The sequence below is a fragment of the Pan troglodytes genome, chromosome 9 (assembly GCF_028858775.2).
Source record: "Pan troglodytes isolate AG18354 chromosome 9, NHGRI_mPanTro3-v2.0_pri, whole genome shotgun sequence".
NCBI lineage: Eukaryota > Metazoa > Chordata > Mammalia > Primates > Hominidae > Pan > Pan troglodytes.
The window spans coordinates 62,604,141-62,622,615 of NC_072407.2; the positions used below are offsets into that span (position 1 = coordinate 62,604,141).

Sequence of the window (18,475 nt, forward strand, 5' to 3'; positions counted from 1 at the left end):
CCTTTAGTTTCCCCACCTGTAAAATGCTGAAGTTGGGGGGGAAAATCGTTTCACTTTCATTCCGGTGGCGTGATACGAGATTCTAAGAAACAGGGAGAAAATTCCGTGAGTGGAGCCAATAACCAAGTCAAACATCAGGGGGGTCTATGAACACTGCTCCAAGGAATCTCTCTCTGGATAACCAGACCTTGTGCCCTAGCCCCAGCCCGTCATCTCCACTGCTCGAGAAAAAAAATACAGTTAGTCTGTCCAAGGCTGTTAGAGTCCTCCAACATATAAGACGCATTTCCATTTTACTAGCTTCATGGTCTGCTTGGGGTGGGGATGGCGGGGAGATCGTATCCTTGAAGTAGGCACTAGGACTGTGAGTCACTTGCCTGTCTAGAGCACCAGGACTGTTTGCAAAGGGCTGAGGAGATTTCCATCAATGGAAAAGAGCATGAATTTAGAGTAAACATAGATTACACTTAGAGATCAGAGATCAATCTAGAGATAAAATACACTTTTCTCTAAAGGGGATGGGAGAAGATGTTGGACAAGAAATGCCAGATTTTCTTAATGGTTCATTTATGTCAGGCTCTATGGTGGGGAATTTTATGTTATTTGACTTAATCCTCACAACAATTCTGAAAAATCTTTTTTCAAATTTTATGAGAAAATGAACTGGATATTTAACTGATTTTCTCACGAATTCCTTCTGAGGCTCAGAAGAAGTGTGAAAGAAGCCCAAATGACCAAGGTTCTTTGACAATTTGGTCAAAACAGGTCATAGACCCAGAGGAAGGTCTGGATCCTGGAAGTTTTCTTAAGCAAAGACAGTGCTGGTTGTGGATATGAAGATGTTGACTAAGCTGGGCACAGTGGCTCACACCTGTAATCCCAGCTTTGGGAGGCCAAGGCAGGTGGATCACCTGAGATCAGGAGTTCGAGACCAGCCTGACCAACATGGTGAAATCCTGTCTCTAGTAAAAATACAAAAATTAGACAGGCATGGTGGTGGGCACCCATAGTCCCAGCTACTGGGGAGGCTGAGGCAGGAGAATCACTTGAACCTGGGAGGTGGAGGTTACAGTGAGCTGAGACTGCACCATTGCACTCCAGCCTGAGCAACAAGAGCAAAAAACTCCATCTCAAAAAAAAAAAAAAAAGATGTTGACCAAATGGCAGACTCTTGCCATGAAGCAAGCCCAGACCTCAGTGCCAAGAGATGTGAATTAGATTCCTGCCTCTTCCACAGACTAGACATGTGACTGGGGGCAGATTCCTTCAGCAATATCACCTCATTTGGAGAAGAACTGGACTAAAATACCCTCCAAGTAGTTTATGAGTTATTTAAATCTCCCAGGCTTAGGTTTGCTCCTCTCTTAGGGGATAGCCTTGCCACCCTTCAGGAAATGGAGACTGTATATGGAGCATGTTGTGCCGCCAGCTGCTGCATGTCCCAGAGCCATCTTAAACCCTACCCTTCTGAACAATGGCTAGTCTACAAGAAGCCTTAAAAGGGATGTGAAAGTGGCAACAGTGTCCCCTCAACAACAAATACTTCCCCAAATATGAGCTTGTGTGGAGCCTCATGACTCTGCCTCTGACGCCAATCCACTGGCATCTTTCCCAAGATGTGCCTGGACTTCCCTGAGCATGAGGCCAAAGATGGAGAATGGAAACACCCAAAAGAAGTAACAAGGAGACACGGAATTTTCCACAGGTTGCTTTCAGCTTACCAAGAGCCTGGAAAGTGAGAGAATAGATTCTCCAAAATTCAAAACTAACATTACTATTATCAATATTTATTGTCTACTTTTTGTAAACTCTTTGCATCTTTTTTCTTTAATTCTCCCAACACCCACAGAGTGGAATTATTATTATCCATCCACCATTTATTTAATAGACAAGAAAACTCAGGCTAAGCAAAACTAGATGACTTAAATAATTCTATGTAGGAGTAGGGAAAATGAATTTTAACTGGGACCGTACAAATCACTAGTCTGCACAAAGGTCTTTTTCTCATGTGTCACTTCTATCTTGTGTCATTTTGCCAGACCTCAGAATTTAGAAAGAGGAAGCAGAGGCACTTTTTATATATCAACTGTCTGTAACTACAGCAAAATTCACATCCTGTGTAATCATAAATACTGCTCTAAGAAAGGGACAGGAAGTCTCAGAGGTTGGAGAGCAGAGCACCAAGATCGTTCTGGCAGGAACAGCCAGTGGGAGGTTCCAGCTGAGCGCTCCCCAGAGGTGAGCTGACCCCCAGCCACAGCACACAGGACCAGGCTGCGAGAACAGGTAGACACCTTGGTTTAGATCATGACTTTTGGGGAAGATTGTGTGCTTTTGAAAAGACAGCCAGGGAATTGGATTATCATCCTGTCTCTGATTCTGACCACCTGTGTGAGTTGGAGCGTCAGCTCAGTCTCCTTTTTGGGTCTCAGTTTACTCACTTGTCAAATAAGAAAATTGGGTAAAACCATTCTTAGGTTTCCCTCATTGAGGTGATTTTCCTCAATGTTCTGCATTCTCCTGGTGTGTCACTCAGTCTTACACAGAGTCTACTCTCAACAAACACTGTGCAATTAGACTGAATCTTGCATTAGAACCCCATGGTCCTACTCTAATTCTGTAATACAGAAAATTGCTGGGCAGAGCTGTTGACCTCCATGTCATGATTTATCTTCAAAGCATGGATTTTAGAGCTGTCTTGAAAGCTGTGGGTCCCTCCAGTCTATCTCCTCAAGGCGAATGTGGAAGGACAAAGCATCCTCTCAGACTGTGGTGTTTGGAGATGATAGCATCAGTCTGGAGACTTTTGTGAAACATAAAGAATCTTGGTTATATAGGATTCCTTCTAAAAGTAGCAACGTGTATCAAAATTTAAGTGTCATAGATTTAAATGTAATAATTCCACTTCCATACATCACTCTGAGATAATTAAATGCAGGAGGTATCACAAAAGTGCAAAGATGTTCATTATTGCATTGTTCATAGTGGCAAAAAGAAAAAATAGAAACCACCTAAATAGTCATGAACATGTGATTGATTAAATGAATCTAGAGACCTCCATTTATTTAAATATACCATTTGGCTTTTTGGTTGTAGTAAAATATACTTAAAATAATTGTAGCCTTTTAACCATGTGTTTTTTTGTTGTTTTTTGTTTGTTTGTTTGTTTGTTTTTTAATTGAGAAAGAGTTTTGCTCAGTCACCCAGGCTAGAGTGCAGTGGCGTGATCTCGGCTTACTGCAACCACCGTCTTCCAGGTTCAAGCGATTCTCCCATCTCAGCCTCCTGAGTAGCTGGGATTACAGAAACTCACCATCATACCTGGCTAATTTTTGTATTTTTTTAGTAGAGACGGGGTTTCACCATGTTGGCCACGCTGGTCTTGAATTCCTGACCTCAGGTGATCTGCCCGCCTCGGCCTCCCAAAGTGCTAGGATTACAGGCATGAGCCGCTGCACACAGCCTTAACCATTTTTAGGTGTACAGTTCAGTGGCATTAAGCACATTCACACCATTGTGCAACCATCACCACCACCCAACTCCAGAACTTTCTTGTCTTCCCAAACTGGAACTCCGTGCCCATTAAACAATAGCTTTCCATTCCCCTCTCCCGCCAGCCCCTGGCAACCACCATTCTACTTTCAGTGAATTTGACTCTTCTAGGTGCCTCACATAAGTAGAATCATACAATATTTGTCCTTTTGTGACTGGATTATTTCACTTGCCATATTGTCTTCAAGGTTCATCCATGTTGTGCCATGTATCAGAATCTATCATTTGCTTTTAAATTTAGGCTTTTTATTATTTCTATTCATCGGTCAAAGATGTCTACAGAATAATGTTGAGTACAAAAAGAACAGTTATAAAATGGCATGGATAGAATGACTATTTCCGTAGAATTGTGAATGTCTGTGAACATATATAAAGAGGAGAGAGATAAAGTGACAGATGGGAAGAGAGAATGTAAAGAATATGTGCATAGGAAACAAGAGTGATCGGGTGGCAGTTGAAAGTTAAGGAGCTAATTTGTTTTCTTCTTCAAACTGTATTCCCTTGTAATGGTGGTACTTTATGCACTCTTTCAAACAGAACAAACAGTTAAGAAATAACAAAGGAAAATAAATGTTCATGGTCTCAGATAGGCTATAGCCTGAAAGTATCAATTAAACTTTCGAGTCCTAGCTTCAGGCTGAGAATCAAGCATTTTCTGCAGTCCTTAGGTATGAGATTCGAAAAATAAAGAAAGGAACCCAGAACTCAGGAGGCTGGTGACGAAGACTAGTAGGAAGGAGTCTAGTTGGTATATTTGGGCTATTGAGCCACACAGAGCAAGGTGAAAGCCAAGTTTCTACAACATGAAAGCAAGTTGGGAAATAGAAATCTTCAACCTATATTCCCTAAGATCAGCAATGTCCCTGGGAGAGGATATGGAACTGACGAGTGGCAGCCAATGCTTCAACAATAGGGGAGGAAGAATAGAGAGGATGAGAACCAGTTGTAGCTAGCCGGGCAAGAACAAACCTACAGGGATATAGAAGAGCTCTGGTGTTAGATGGCCTGTGCCCAAATCTTGCCTCCACTACCTGCTAGATAAGCAATCTTGCACAAGCTATTTCACCTCTCCAAGCCTCATTTTTCTTATCTTCAAAGTTCAGCACCCATCTCTGAGACTGCAGATTAAATGAGACTGTCACAAAGCTCTTAATAGAATGCCACATTCATAGTACGTGCCCAATCAATGTTAGCAATGATTATCATTTTATCATGAACTACTGTTTGATTCTGGAACCTAGAATTTCTCTAAGCCTGACACTTTTTCTCCTTCTCTGGCTTTAAAGATGTGCTGGAAGGCTCACCCTGACTCCACTGCAGGGATTCAGCTTCAACATTATTCCCCTCATAGGACATGTAACCTCACCCACACTTCTACCCAGATTTCAAAATTCCAAGAAATGAAAACTATCTCCTTAAACAAAGAGAACTTTAGGTTTAATAATTCTTCAGATAAAGTATCTCATGCCCGGAGAGCATGAGAAACTAGACTAAGGCACAGATCTAGGAGTAGAAATAAAATGGAGGTCCAAACATGGATTGACTATTACGGAACACTTGATAAAACTCAGAGAGTTACAACAAAAGACACTCACGTGTGTCATTCAAATCCTCACAAGAGTCCTTCAGGATAGTGTCATTATCCTTATTTTACAGATAAGGAAACTGGGGATGAATGAGGGAAAGTATCCTGCCTACGGCCAGCTCATCAATATCAGAACTGGGCTTCCAATGAATATTAGATAAAACTGATATGTTTTGGGAGTTTATCACATGCCTCCCCCTATGCTGAGTCCATTATATGTGTCATCTTATCCAACCTGTACCACAAACCTATGAAGTGGTGAAAATACCTTGCCCAGGGTGAGTTTAGCAGTAACTGGTGGATATGGGATCTGAACACACGACTGGACTCCAAGACATATGCTCAGATGTGCAACTAGATGCCTAGGCATTGGACTCCCATCCCAGTGCACTTTTCCATCTCCCTCACTAGGAAGAGATTCTAGGTGTCATTTCCAATTTTTACATGTTGTTCACTCCACCCAAGAGAGGCCGGAACCATTCCTAAAGCACCAACACATTGAGGCAAAATGTCAGGTAGCAGAGCTGTGGCACCTTTCAAGGATGACAAGCCTTTAACTAAACTCTGGCCTTCAGTAGGGAGAATGTTGAGCTGAAAACAAATCTGGGCAACATTTCAGGTGCTGAGCCTTGTTGCTGACACCACAGAGGCCCAGCAATGCTGCTGAGTTAGTGGTGGCAGACAACTTGCTCCTGGAATCTACAAGGGAACTGGAAATGTTAGGAAGGAAGAAAGGAAGGAAGAGGAACAGGAGGAGAATTAACATGGCATAGAGAAAAAAATATCACAAGCGTCTGAGCCAGATAAGTCTCAATCCAGTCATGTAAACACAGGCTGTTAATATTTGCTACCATATATTGAACACATTCTAAGTGCCAGGCTAAGTACTTTATGTGACTATTTCATTCAATGAAAGTCACTTGAGCTTATTAGCCCCAGGTTTCTAATGTATAAAATTGATTTAATAACATGTAAGTTACAGGGTTGTTATAAGGATTAGAGCTGCAATGGTCTAATGCTTGGAATTCAGCAGGAGTTAAGTAAATGTTTACATTACTAATTACGAAGCCAATATAAGCAAGGAGGAAGATTCCGGATGGGACAGGCCATCTCGCTATAGGAAAGGAAAGTGGAACAGCATTCATCCTCAACATTTTTATGAAGACAAAATGAAGACTGGAGTAGAAGACCGATCAGTGCAGGTGTAGCATAAAAGTGTAATCCTGGAAGATGTGGTGTGAGAAGGTAGCACAAGTGAAGCAGAGACACAGGAGATAGGGAAGGGAAGCTGGAAGCAGAGGTCACTGGAGGGAGAGGGAGATGGACACATTCAGGGCTACAAAGCAAGTTCTATGTGATTTGCTCACCTCTCAATTGTGGGACCCCTCAAAATGTGTACAGTACTCTCCCAGTGACATGCTTCTTGACCACAACGGATGAACTGTGCCCAGCATGCCCACTTTCCAATGCTCCACTGATCCCCATGTTTTGTTTCTGAAGGACAACCAGCCTTGGAATAATGGCAAATACCTTCTTAAGTTCCTACAAAGTATGGTCCCTGGGAAGTTTATGTCTGTAAGTCAAACCTTGGGAAGTAACTGAGTTTTGATGCCTCTTCCAGCATCATCAGCATCATGCTATTACAATCCCAAACCATGGCGGTTTCTCACAGCTTTACACCAAAGGGCATCACTATCCCTCAAAGAGAGAAACCTGGACACATGTACCAAAACGAAGATTACCTGCAGAACGGGCTGCCAACAGAAACCACCGTTCTTGGGGTAAGTCCACCTCATTATAAGGGGAATACTGAGAAAATACTTTGTAAATGTATCTAGACTACAGATCTACAGTGGGTCTGGGAAACTCTTTCACTCTTTTCTGGCTGACTCCAGGCTAATGAGGACATGAAATGGAGCTTTAAGGGAAGACTCTTAAAGCTCTGTAGCAGTTTCTAGAAACTAAAACCACTAGATCTTTTTCACTAGCATGCTTCACAATTGACAGGTTAGTCTTTCTTATTTTATTTATTTATATATTTATTTATTTTGAGACAGAATCTCCCTCTGTCACCCAGCATGGAGTGCAGTGGCACGATCTCAGCTCACTGCAACCTCCGCCTCCTGGGTTCAAGTGATTCTTCTGCCTCAGCCTCCTGAGTAGCTGGGACTATGGGTGCATGCCACCACGCCCGGCTAATTTTTGTATTCTTAGTAGAGATGGGGTTTCACCATATTGGCCAGGCTGGTCTTGAACTCCTGACCTTGTGATCTGCCCGCCTTGGCCTCCCAAAGTGCTGGGATTACAGGCATGAGCCACTGTGCCCAGCCACAAATTAGTCTTTCTTATTTTGTCATTAGTATAGTAAAAATTTTCTATTTAACCATATGGATTTTACTCAATATGATTAAATTAACTTTGAGCTTATTTTTCAAATATTTTGAGATGAGATGATCAAGACTAATCTCATGACCCATTTTTCCCCGTTCATATGAGTAACTATAAGACATCCAAGTGTCCCAGATCATCATCCTTCATATCCAGAACTTTAATCTCCATGTGGTTTTGAATACCCTCTTATAATACCCAGGTCCTATTCACTGCCTATTTAGATGGATCTCCCTGCCCTGTTTCTTTACAATCTATTCTTAGTACAGCAGGTAGGGTAATGTTTTAAAAATGAAAGTTAGATCATGTATTCTCCTGGCTCAAAATTATCCAGTGGGATTCCTTTTTTGCTCAAAATGAAAAGCAAAGTTGGTAAAACATAGCCTAAAAATCCCTACATAGTTTGCACCATGCCTCCAGTACTTCACAAGCCTCATGTCCTACTACTTTGCTCTTAACTCTATTCTGCCTTGCATGGAACTTGTCTGTACCTTTACAGACAAGACATAGTACACATATAAGCTCGCCAATGGTAGTGATTTTCATTTGCTTCATTCCCTCGTGCCTGGCACACAACATACCTGTTGTGGTATTCAATAACTGTTGATGATGTGAATGGTTGACTTCTTTTTTTATTTCTCCTATGTTTGCATCATCTTTCAATTGCACATGCATTAAACTATGAGCAAAAGCATGGGCTTTAGAGCAAGCTAACAGCTAAACTTCAGTTCTTCCACTTGCGAAATAATTATTATTAAAATCCAATGATGAACAAAATAAGATGAATTACAGCAGAAGAGATGACCTGCTCTATCTAATTTCAACTGAAAAATCTCTTCATTAACACTCCTGTGAAAAGTTTGCTCTCTATTTCCACCTCACTGGACAACTTTTTTATCTACTTTTCAAGAAAATAAATTTAAAAACTGTCAAGTATCTTTTTCAAAAAAAGTTAAAATGTGTGTATGATCACTTTCCGATTTGCTGGTTTAATAATCCTATCAGAAAAGAAGAGGTTAGCTATACATGACTTCCTCTAGAAGCATATCGATTGGCTCCTTGTAACATTTTTCCTCTTTAATATAACAAATTATAATGTATTTTATACTCTTTATACTTTACCATGTGCATTCAAATAATCACTTTTATCTGTTTGAAGTGCAGTCTAGATTTCCTGTCTTCTCTCTTGTAGACTGTCCAGATCCTGTGTTGCCTGTTGATTTCAAGTCTGGGGGCCATCTTGGTTTTTGCTCCCTACCCCTCCCACTTCAATCCCGCAATTTCCACCACTTTGATGTCTGGGTACCCATTTTTAGGAGCTCTATGTGTGAGTAGAATGGGGACTCTAAGAGGGGACATGCTTTATAAATGCTAACCAGGTGCATAGTCGTGGAGTGACTCAGACTCCAAGAGGCCAGGAGGCAAAAGGCGGCAAGGCCTCGACTTTCCTTCTATCATTGCCCCACATCACATTTCCCCTATTCAAGAAGAGCAGCAGAGAGACTTAATCTGTCTTCCTGCAGAGCAGGGGGCAAGAGGGAATGGTAATACAATGGGTATACCAGCACAGAATTTCTTACCTGGCATTACAGCATACCTCTAGAAAAGTGGATGCTTTTCCATATCCCTCTTTGAGGCTTTGATGAGGCCATTGGATTCCCTCCATTGTAAGAATAATCAACTTTTCAGGTAGAGAGTGAGAAGGCCATTTTTAAACAATAAAACGAGCACCACTGGTTGATGCCACAGGTTTGCAGAGATTTGGATTAACAAGGGTAAGATTCATGGGAGGCAGGGACATGCTTGCTGTGTGTCCAGAGGTAACCCTGAGCACTAGAGAAACTCTCTTTGCTGCCTTCCACCTAATGGCTCATGAAAAAGGGCCCAGTAGATCCATTTTTTAGAGAGTGGCCAGGGTAGACTCACACTTCCCACAAAGGGTTATTTCTTCTCCACGTAGTATTTGGTACAAAGGATAAAAAGCAAATATTCTGGGCAAATGAACTATACTAAGGTACCACTTCTGTGTGGATACAGTCCCTGTGTGAACACAAACTGTGCAGTCACATAAGGAGGCCCTGGTCCTGCCCCAGAGCACAATTTGTCCTTGACTTCTCCTGTAACCAGTGGTTGTGGGCCCCACATCTCCTTAGAGAAGCTAGCGTTAGCTCATACTGGACCCTCTTTGCCTGTGATTATTCAATATCCAAGCCACACACTTAAGCAACTTTTCAGCTTCTCAGAATACCCTTCCTCTGCCAGCTGGATCTTTAATACCACTGAGATTAAATACTGATTTCTGGGGCTTTGTGATAAAGACTTCATGTCTGAGCCTGCTCTTCCCACTTTCCTCGACTCCCATTCTGACTCAAGCAACATACACCAATAACTTCCAGTCCATGTGTTTCTGCACCTTGTCCCATCAGAGCCTCTTTCCTGAGTGCTTCTGTTGGCTGTTCCAATCTCTCTATCCATTCAAGTCATTGGTCCATCTCAACCTCCTCTCTTTCAACCCTGTAATTTAGTAACACTCTTCTCCTTCCCAGGTACACCTTTTCTCCAGGCCTCCTCAGTTCCTAGTGATTTCCACTAAAACAAATCCAACCCCTCTGTGCATCTGCATGTCATTCAAAGTCAATATAGACATTCTTATATCAGGTGGGAATTAGGCCTATCTAGCAATATAGATCCACAAGATTTCTGCAGTGTTCTCTCCCTAAAAGTTTTCCAACATCACTTTTTGATTGAGTGATTGACAGTGACATGGTGGGTACATTTCCACAAGACAACTGAACTGATCATTTCTCTCTCTTCTGGGCAGTTTGGCATTACTGGATCCCTCTCAATTATCTCTGGAAAACAATCAACTAAGCCCTTTGTAAGTATAAGGACCATCAAATCTCAGCTGGTTGGAATTGAAGGAACATCAGAGTTAATTCTTCTAGTTTAAAAATCCCTATTTTACAATTTAGAGAGAAAAAGCTTAGAACAGGCTAGGAAGCCCAGGTTTTCCTGGCTGTCCCATTGGTAGAACCAAGAGTAGAGCCCAAATTTCTTGCCTTCTAGACCAGTGCTCTTTCGTCTACACAATGTTGCTCCTGGATTATATTCCAAGCTTGGAGGAGGTTTACCTCAGTTATTTAAAAAGTGTACATTTTTAAATGTACCATGGACTCTTTATAGCTTGTAACCTTGACCTTGAATAAGGTAGCCACCCATCCCAGAGAGAGCCTACAGATACTTTTTTCTATAAAACCTGCCTCTTGGGGTTCTTTTTGATGCCAAATGTCCCCATTCATAGAGTTGGGACTTCACACAAATTCCAGCCCTTCAGCGTCAGGGTGACCAATTGTTTGGTCTTCCCAGGACTGTCTCAGTTTTAGCCCAGAAAGCCTATATCCTGGGAAACCCCTTACTCCCCAGGCAAACCAGAATAACTGGTTTACCCTACTCTGTGACCATGGTAACAAGTTGAAAGAAGTCCATGATATATTTTCAAAGTTCTACTATTTAAGCAACTGAAATAAACCTCTTTCAGTCAAATATCAGGTGGGGAGGCATTCATTCCCCTGTCAGAAGAGGGTGTTGCCATCTTCATCCAGGCTGGAGGAGACTATTTCCATCCAAAGACCCATGCTTGATAATTGGATGTTTGAGAAAAAAAATCAGTTTAAAGTAAGGTGGGAGAAAATGAGGGTGATGGAGTAGGGGTGAGGGGGATGTCTGCAATGTCAGCACTGATTGCAGCACCAAACTCAAAGACAATACCACTCATGCCACTGCCAACATACCCCTGGCTTCCTCAACAACTTTAGAATTATTATATTGCCCTAAGTGCATCTAGAATATGACCTTTGGTCCCTCCCTAGAAACCCAATGTATGTCTTCTTACTTAAAAAAGCGGCTTCAGAGAAAAGACAAAAGCAAACTGAAGAAGTTGGAATACCTACCTACAGGTGGATCAGGCCTATGAGAACCACATTCACCACACCATTTCCCAACTCCTCTTCTACATTTTAGGAGACAGGATTCTCCCATAGCATGACGATTCACTAGCAAAGACACTGATGTGCCAGGCTCTGTGCGAGGTTTCCAGCACATGCTCCTCTCTGTTTAAGCATCACTGGAAGACAATGTATGTTGGGAAGGATGGTTGTCCTGCCCTTTTCTACTCCAGCTCTGTAGCTATATGGATTCATGTGCTGAGTCTTTGAAGGAAAAGTAGTCCCAGTGGGCAGTATCTTTGCCCAAAGCTACCATATGAGCAATGGAGCCCACATGTTGTTCTTTGTCCCACTTGTGGAGCCCACATTGTTGTCAAGTCCAAGCATAGATTTCCCTTCCTGTGTATTCAGTGCATTTGGGAAGCCACTTCTGAGATCAGAAGATTCATCTTCCACATTTTATAAAAGAGATAACTGAAGCCCAGAGTAAGAAGGACTTGCTCAAGCACACAGATGGATCAGTGACAGATGGGTCAGTGACAGAGCTGGGATAGGAGGAGAGGATTTCAGATTCTAAGTCCAGAACTATGACTCCAACCAATGAATGCTGTGAACTCTTCAAAACCCTCTTCCATAATCCTGGGTTCTAGACTGCAGCTTCAATCATCAGGAGCATATACCAGCCTCATGCACCATCCATGTGTCCTCATCTGTGCCTAGCCAGGCCCTGTATCTTCTTGAGTCAGGATGTGGCTTTTCCCTAAATCACCTCTATGGGTGTGTGGCAGGGAAGAGAGAAAGGCTGCTACGGAGAGAAGCAAAGGCTTTATAGCTGCTTCCTCCCTTTCTCCCTCCAAGGTTTGTGGGAAAAGTGGCTACAGTCTGATAATATTTCTGTTTGTGAATGGGTAGAGAGAGAAGCACAGGGTCTAAGCCCATGTGCCTCTGCCTCATGCCCTGTCACTTAGGAAAATCGAAGGCATACGCTTGTCATATTGAACAAATATTGATTGTCAATTCAAGATCAATTGCTTGTCAATTGAAAGCCTATTTTATGTTCCCACAGACCTATAGATAGGTTTTCCAACTTTTCCAGTTTGCCTCCACCTTTTCTCTGAAGCTGCTCTTTTATGTAAATCAAAGTCATGGATTCAATTTACCAGAGGGGACCGAAGTCCATATTCTAGAAGCCCTGAAGGCAACAGAATGATTCTAAGGCTATTGAGGAAGTCATGGGAGATGTTGGCAGTGACCTGAGCAGCACTGTCTCTATCTTGAGTGCTATAGAGAGTCAATGGGCCAGAACCCCTCTCCCTAAGGAGGAATTATCCATGCATTTTCTTATTCAATAAGCATTTACTAATTATATCACATGATTAACTAAATAGCTACAAGAGATACAAAGATGAATAAAACACAGTTTGTGCCCACACAAGGAAACAGGAAGGAAACAGACCCAAGGAAGCACCATTGCAGTACAATGGACAGAGGACTAATAGTGTCACGTGCTGATTCTGTGATGAGAACCCAATGCAGAGTTTCTCTTCCAGGACCTGAGCAGCTTGACCTCAAATGCAGTGAGTTCTGTTACTGCAGGAGCAGGCCTCTTCCTCCTTGCTGACAGCATGGTAGCCCTGAGGACTGCCTCTCAACATTGTGGCTCAGAAACGGATTATCTATCCTCATTGCCTTATTCGGAGTACTATTATCCAATATATGAAATCAAAGATTGTCTCCTGACCAGTGTCAGTTTAACAGTGAGTAGTTTCAGACTGAATATCCTGTCATGTGAAATCTCTGTGTCTCCCCTTTGCATACTCTCTGCTTTTCTGGCAGTCTCTGGTTGGTCGGTCCGAATGCCTGGAGACAGACAGAAAAAAACAAAAACCTGTGGTTGGAAGAGGCCTGTCTGCTGACTGCATGGTGTGGGGGATGTATTATAGAAAGTCAAAAGAGGAAATCAAGAAGGACAGTAGGGAGTCTATCCCTCCACTGGTCTTTCTTAATCACAAACATTCCAACCTTAATGGGTTTAACTCTTAAAGTACAACCTTTGTTGTACTCATCACAGGCAGAAATATTCTTCCTACTCATCACAGGCAGAAATATTCTTCATTTGAATTATATTTTAATTTGGGATTCTTTTGGGTTCTTTTCCAGGGGTTGGATGCCCCTACCCCTTAAAGATGCTTGTCTTCTGATCATCAGTGAATTGAGGACTAGCAGAGGCTGTACGGTGTTTAAGTTAATCTTCAAATGCAAGCCTGTATGCTACATTATGTTAGGCACAAAACTTGAACCTTAAGTCCAAATACATAGTTATTTTGTACTTTGGTCTAACAGGGCTGACAGAGAGTGGTGGGAAGGGAGACAGCGGATTTGACTTCTAGAAAAAATGTCAACCTCTCTGGGCAGCATTTTCTTGGCACCTTTCTCCCAAACTTGATGATCACTACCTGTTCGTGGTGACAAGCCTTGCTTATTCAATCCTATAAATATAGTATCATGGTGTTAAAACCATAAACCAGTGGCCTTTTAAGAAGAAAGACTTCTTCCTCTATGAATCCTCCTAGTAGGAGCACAGGGAACCCAAGGTAGTATCTCTCATTCCCTTGGATCCATCTATCTCACAAATCTCAGAAAATGTGTGCAAGCTTTTGCACTCCTGTGGGTCTGCTCATGTGACCCAGAGATTGTCAAAAGCAACCCCTTTGGTTCAGGAGCTTGAGGAAGTGGAAGAGCACAGAGACCCGTCTGGAGGAAACCCAGTAGATAGTGTCATCCTGGTGTAGGACAGACATGTGGTAAAGCAATGGGGGTGGGAGAGGCATATTGGGGGTTTAATTTAAAGAAAATGAATTTCATTACCCCAAACTGCCTCCCATTCTGACACAACTGGAGTCCAAAAGAACTTCCTACAATATCAGAGAAGTTGCAACATAGCAGACTAAGCAGACTCCAAAGGCCTACTCTTTGTTAATTTACACAGCAATTACCTGAACAAAAGTAATGAAATTTTAAAAATTAAAAAATATATAGCCAAAGTTGGAAGAAGAAAGGAAGGGAGGGCAGAAGGAAAAACAAATCTAAGAAGAAAGATGACTTAGGTTCCAGAAGCTAAGAAGGATCCTAAAGCCAAATCATCAAACAAGAGCTGAGGCCAAAATACCAAGGAAGTCTGAATAGGAATATTGGTATTAGAGGCTAGGATCACACAGTTTTAACATCCATGACAAGATTTGGCATTGGACAGGGCCATAAAGCTCATATGGAGTACCCTGCAAATATGTTGAAAGCTGATACTGAATATTTACTCAATTTGTGAAAATAATATAAAGAAAATTCTGCCCAACATCCCAAGAAGTTTCAAGAAAACCTTCCGTCAGCTCACTAAGCTTTGTGCAAGTGTGCCATCTGAATTCATAATTACATATAGAATAGGGGAACCTCAAATAAAAGCATTAAGTTAAAAACTGTTACGAGATATGTGAAACTTCTAAGGTTCTAGCAGAATCAAATCTAAAACTACTATCTAAGGAGATGTCCGTAAACCCAACTTATAAGATGCCTCCCTATCAAAGAACCCTACCACTACCACCATCTACACACTGAAGTTATCTAATAACCAAAATATTATGAGAAACATAACAACAGCACAAAAAAATGAGTAGCGGCAGCAAATGGGGAAACATGAAAGTCAGAAGCTCAAGAATTGGAGATAACATAATAATTTGAACAAGGCTATTATGAAAATACATTTTAAATCATTAAAGATGTTTAAAAAGTAATAGAAACCAGGCCAGGTGCAGTGGCTCACACCTGTAATTCCAGCACATTGGGAGGCTGAGGCGGGTGGATCACCCGAGGCCAGGAGTTTGAGACCAGCCTGGCCAACATGGTGAAATGCCGTCTCTACTAAAAATACAAAAATTAGCCAGGGAGGGTGGTACATGCCTGTAATCCTAGCTACTTGGGAGGCTGAGGCAGGGGAATCACTTGAACTCGGGAGGCAGAGGTTGCAGTGAGCTGAGATCACACCATTGCACTCCAGACTGGGTGACAGAATGAGACCCTGTCTAAAAAAAAAAAAAAAAAAAAAAAAAAAAAAAAAAAGTAATAGAAACCAAAATGGAAAAAAAAGGACAGTAAAGGAAAAAAAAGATATGTGCATTTGAGAAAAAAATGAAATCACATACTTGGAAATGAAAATTGTCTTTGAAATTAAAAACTGAGCAGATCAGTTAAACAGCAGATTCAATATATTCAAGGAAACAAAGAGTGAAATGGAATTTAGATTTGATTAAATCACACAGAACGCAACACATTATGTGTGTTTGGAAAAGATGGATGAAAGCCTAAAAGGCATGATGGATGCAGGGAAGTGGAGAGGTTCAGTACATATCTAGTAGGAGTCCCAGTGAGAGATTATAAAAGAGAGAGTATATGTAAAAGTAAATAACTAGAAATTTTTTAGAATTTAATAAAAACATGAGATTTCAGATTGAAGGAATGCACTGAGACCACTGCAGGATACACAGAATCAAATACACACCTAGAAATATCATCATGACAATAAAAACACCATAGTCAAAAAGAAAATAATAAAAGCAACCAGAGATAAGTGGCAGATTACTCTCATCTATCATTAGGTGGGATACCAAAGTTCTGAGATGATGCCGTTGCTGCTTATTTCCCTTCATCTATTAAGAAATCTGAAAAAGAAAGCAGAAAAGAGGATTAAGCAATTTTCCCTGTCTCCTTTTCTCTGCATTGCTGGAGCCTCATCGCCCTGTCTCCTCTTAGCCAGGCACAAGGGCTAGCTTGTCTTGGGTACCAGCCATTCATGTCCTGATTTGCAGGGTGTCCTAGTGGTGATGCTCGTCTTCACTGTGCTGGAGCTCTTATTAGCCGCATACAGTTCTGTCTTTTGGTGGAAACAGCTCTACTCCAACAACCCTGGGGTGAGTATGCTGACATGTCGCGTGATACCTGCTGTGTCTCAGGTCCAGGCTACAATAATCCAATCTCAAAAAGTGGCAAAAAGAAGAATCAATTATTGTTCATGAGGTGCATGTGGAAGGCCACTTTTATAATTTAAAAAAATGAGTTTAACAGTGAAACCCCGTCTCTACTAAAAATATGAAAAACTAGCCAGGTGCAGTGGCACACGCCTGTAGTCCCAGCTAGTTGGGAGGCTGAGGCAGGAGAATTGCTTGAACCCAGGAGGTGGAGGTTGCAGTGAGCTGAGATCACACCACTGCACTGCAGCCTGGGTGACAGAGTGAGACTCAGTCTCAAAAAAAAAAAGAGTTCGTATAAATGGGCTCCTTCCGGAGGACACTCTGGTCATCTGGGATCAGCTGGTGTCTACTGGGAAGCAGACCAGTTAGAGAATTGCTTAATATGAAGCTAGTTGGTTTTAGAAATCACATAGCCCAACCCCTCATGAAAGAACCACAGCTTGGATAAAATTACATAGAAAATGAATGACACAGACTATTGGGCTGAGAATGAGAACGCGTATCCCCTCACTTTTATCAGGAACACAGCCACCTGCCTCCCGAGAGAGTCTCCCTAGCCAAGTTTCCTTGTTAATGTGATGAGACTTTACTAGAATGTCTCTGTCCTGTTTATGCTTCCCTGTGCTCTTCCTTACATCCCCTTAGCTCTTGATGTTATAATTTTAAAATATTTTCATTTCCCCTAAAGGCTACAACAACAAAAGAAATGTTTATAGAATTTGGATGAATTATGATTTAACTATGATCCTATTTAAAATAGTAAAATAATTAGCAGACTGGAGAATTGCATTATTTTTAATTAATATTGCTGCAATTACATATTATGGCAAAGTTGGAAGAACTAGTACTACACAAAACTTGGGGAAAAGGTATTATGAGTTATCTTTTTTAATCTCCGAAATCAAAGTTTAAAAATTCTAACCAATTATGTATTTTCTAGAGTTCATTTTCCTCGACCCAGTCACAAGATCATATCCAACAGGTCAAAAAGAGTTCTTCACGGTCTTGGATATAAGTAACTCTTGGCCTCAGAGGAAGGAAAAGCAACTCAACACTCATGGTCAAGTGTGATTAGACTTTCCTGAAATCTCTGCCATTTTAGATACTGTGAAACAAACTAAAAAAAAAAAGCTTTTGTTTTGTATTTGTTTACTATGAGTCGTTATTTAATTTCTCTTGAAAATAATTTCCTCAAAGCCCAAGTCAGTAAAATGTTATCAGCCAGTCTTCCAAAATGGTCATAAACTTTATAAACTGCTTTGGGTAAACTGAGCAGAAGGTGATACACAGAAGGGAAAATGTGCACTCATGCTAGTGTGAATTTGGTAAGTCGCGTGACTCTGCAGGCTGTTTCTGTATTATTTTCACACTCATACTGCTTAAATATTACATATTAGGGATTGTAAGAAAACTTTAATTAAAAATTAAAGACTACATATAATTAAACTACTCTGCCCTGGACACTCTCTGAGAAACAGATCTACTGGGCCCTTTTTCATGAGCCATTAGGTGGAAGACAGCAAAGAGATCTTCTCAAGTGCGCAGGATTACCTCTCAACACACAGCAAGCATGTCCCTGCCTCCCATGAATCTTACCATGTAAATCCAAATCTCTGCAATCCTGTGGCACCAACCAGTGGTGCTCATTCTGTTGTTTAAAAACGGCCTTCTTGGCTGGGCACGGTGGCTCACACCTGTAATCCCAGCACTTTGGTAGGCCGAGGTGGGCGGATCACCCGAGGTCAGGAGTTTGAGACCAGCCTGGCCAACAAGGTGAAACCCCGTCTCTACTAAAAATACAAAAAATTAGCCAGGCATGGTGGTGCGCACCTGTAGTTCCAGCTACTTGGGAGGCTGAGGCAGAAGAATCACTTGAACCCGGGAAGGGGAGGTTGCAGTGAGCGGAGACTGCACCATTGCATTCCAGCCCAGCCTACAAGAACAAAACTCCATCTCAAAATAAATAAAATAAATAAATAAAAATA

General features: G+C 41.6%; 1 protein-coding gene across 4 annotated transcripts; it reads left to right on the top strand.

The window, feature by feature from the left end:
* Positions 1 to 2,029: 2,029 nt before the first annotated feature.
* MS4A7 (membrane spanning 4-domains A7) lies at positions 2,030 to 17,634 on the top strand. 4 transcript variants are annotated; one of them, XM_001139246.4, is made up of 7 exons: positions 2,126 to 2,286; positions 6,759 to 6,918; positions 8,718 to 8,852; positions 10,347 to 10,403; positions 13,020 to 13,226; positions 16,329 to 16,430; positions 17,431 to 17,634. In XM_001139246.4, exons 2-7 carry the CDS (start codon positions 6,772 to 6,774, stop codon positions 17,503 to 17,505), a joined length of 723 nt encoding a protein of 240 aa, XP_001139246.1. In that variant the 5' UTR covers positions 2,126 to 2,286; positions 6,759 to 6,771; the 3' UTR covers positions 17,506 to 17,634. The 4 variants fall into 4 exon arrangements, with proteins under 4 accessions (XP_001139166.1, XP_001139246.1, XP_001138998.1 ...); XM_508458.6 differs by having other exon boundaries at positions 2,154 to 2,238; XM_001139166.5 differs by lacking the exon at positions 8,718 to 8,852 and having other exon boundaries at positions 2,030 to 2,286.
* Positions 17,635 to 18,475: the final 841 nt, after the last annotated feature.

Excerpts from the sequence above, each read along its gene's own strand:
- MS4A7 (XM_001139246.4), top strand. The coding sequence starts at position 6,772 with ATGCTATTACAATCCCAAACCATGGCGGTTTCTCACAGCTTTACACCA. Across the intron at positions 6,919-8,717 it reads CAGAAACCACCGTTCTTGGG|ACTGTCCAGATCCTGTGTTG; the intron begins GTAAGTCCACCT and ends TCTCTCTTGTAG. Across the intron at positions 8,853-10,346 it reads CATTTTTAGGAGCTCTATGT|TTTGGCATTACTGGATCCCT; the intron begins GTGAGTAGAATG and ends TCTTCTGGGCAG.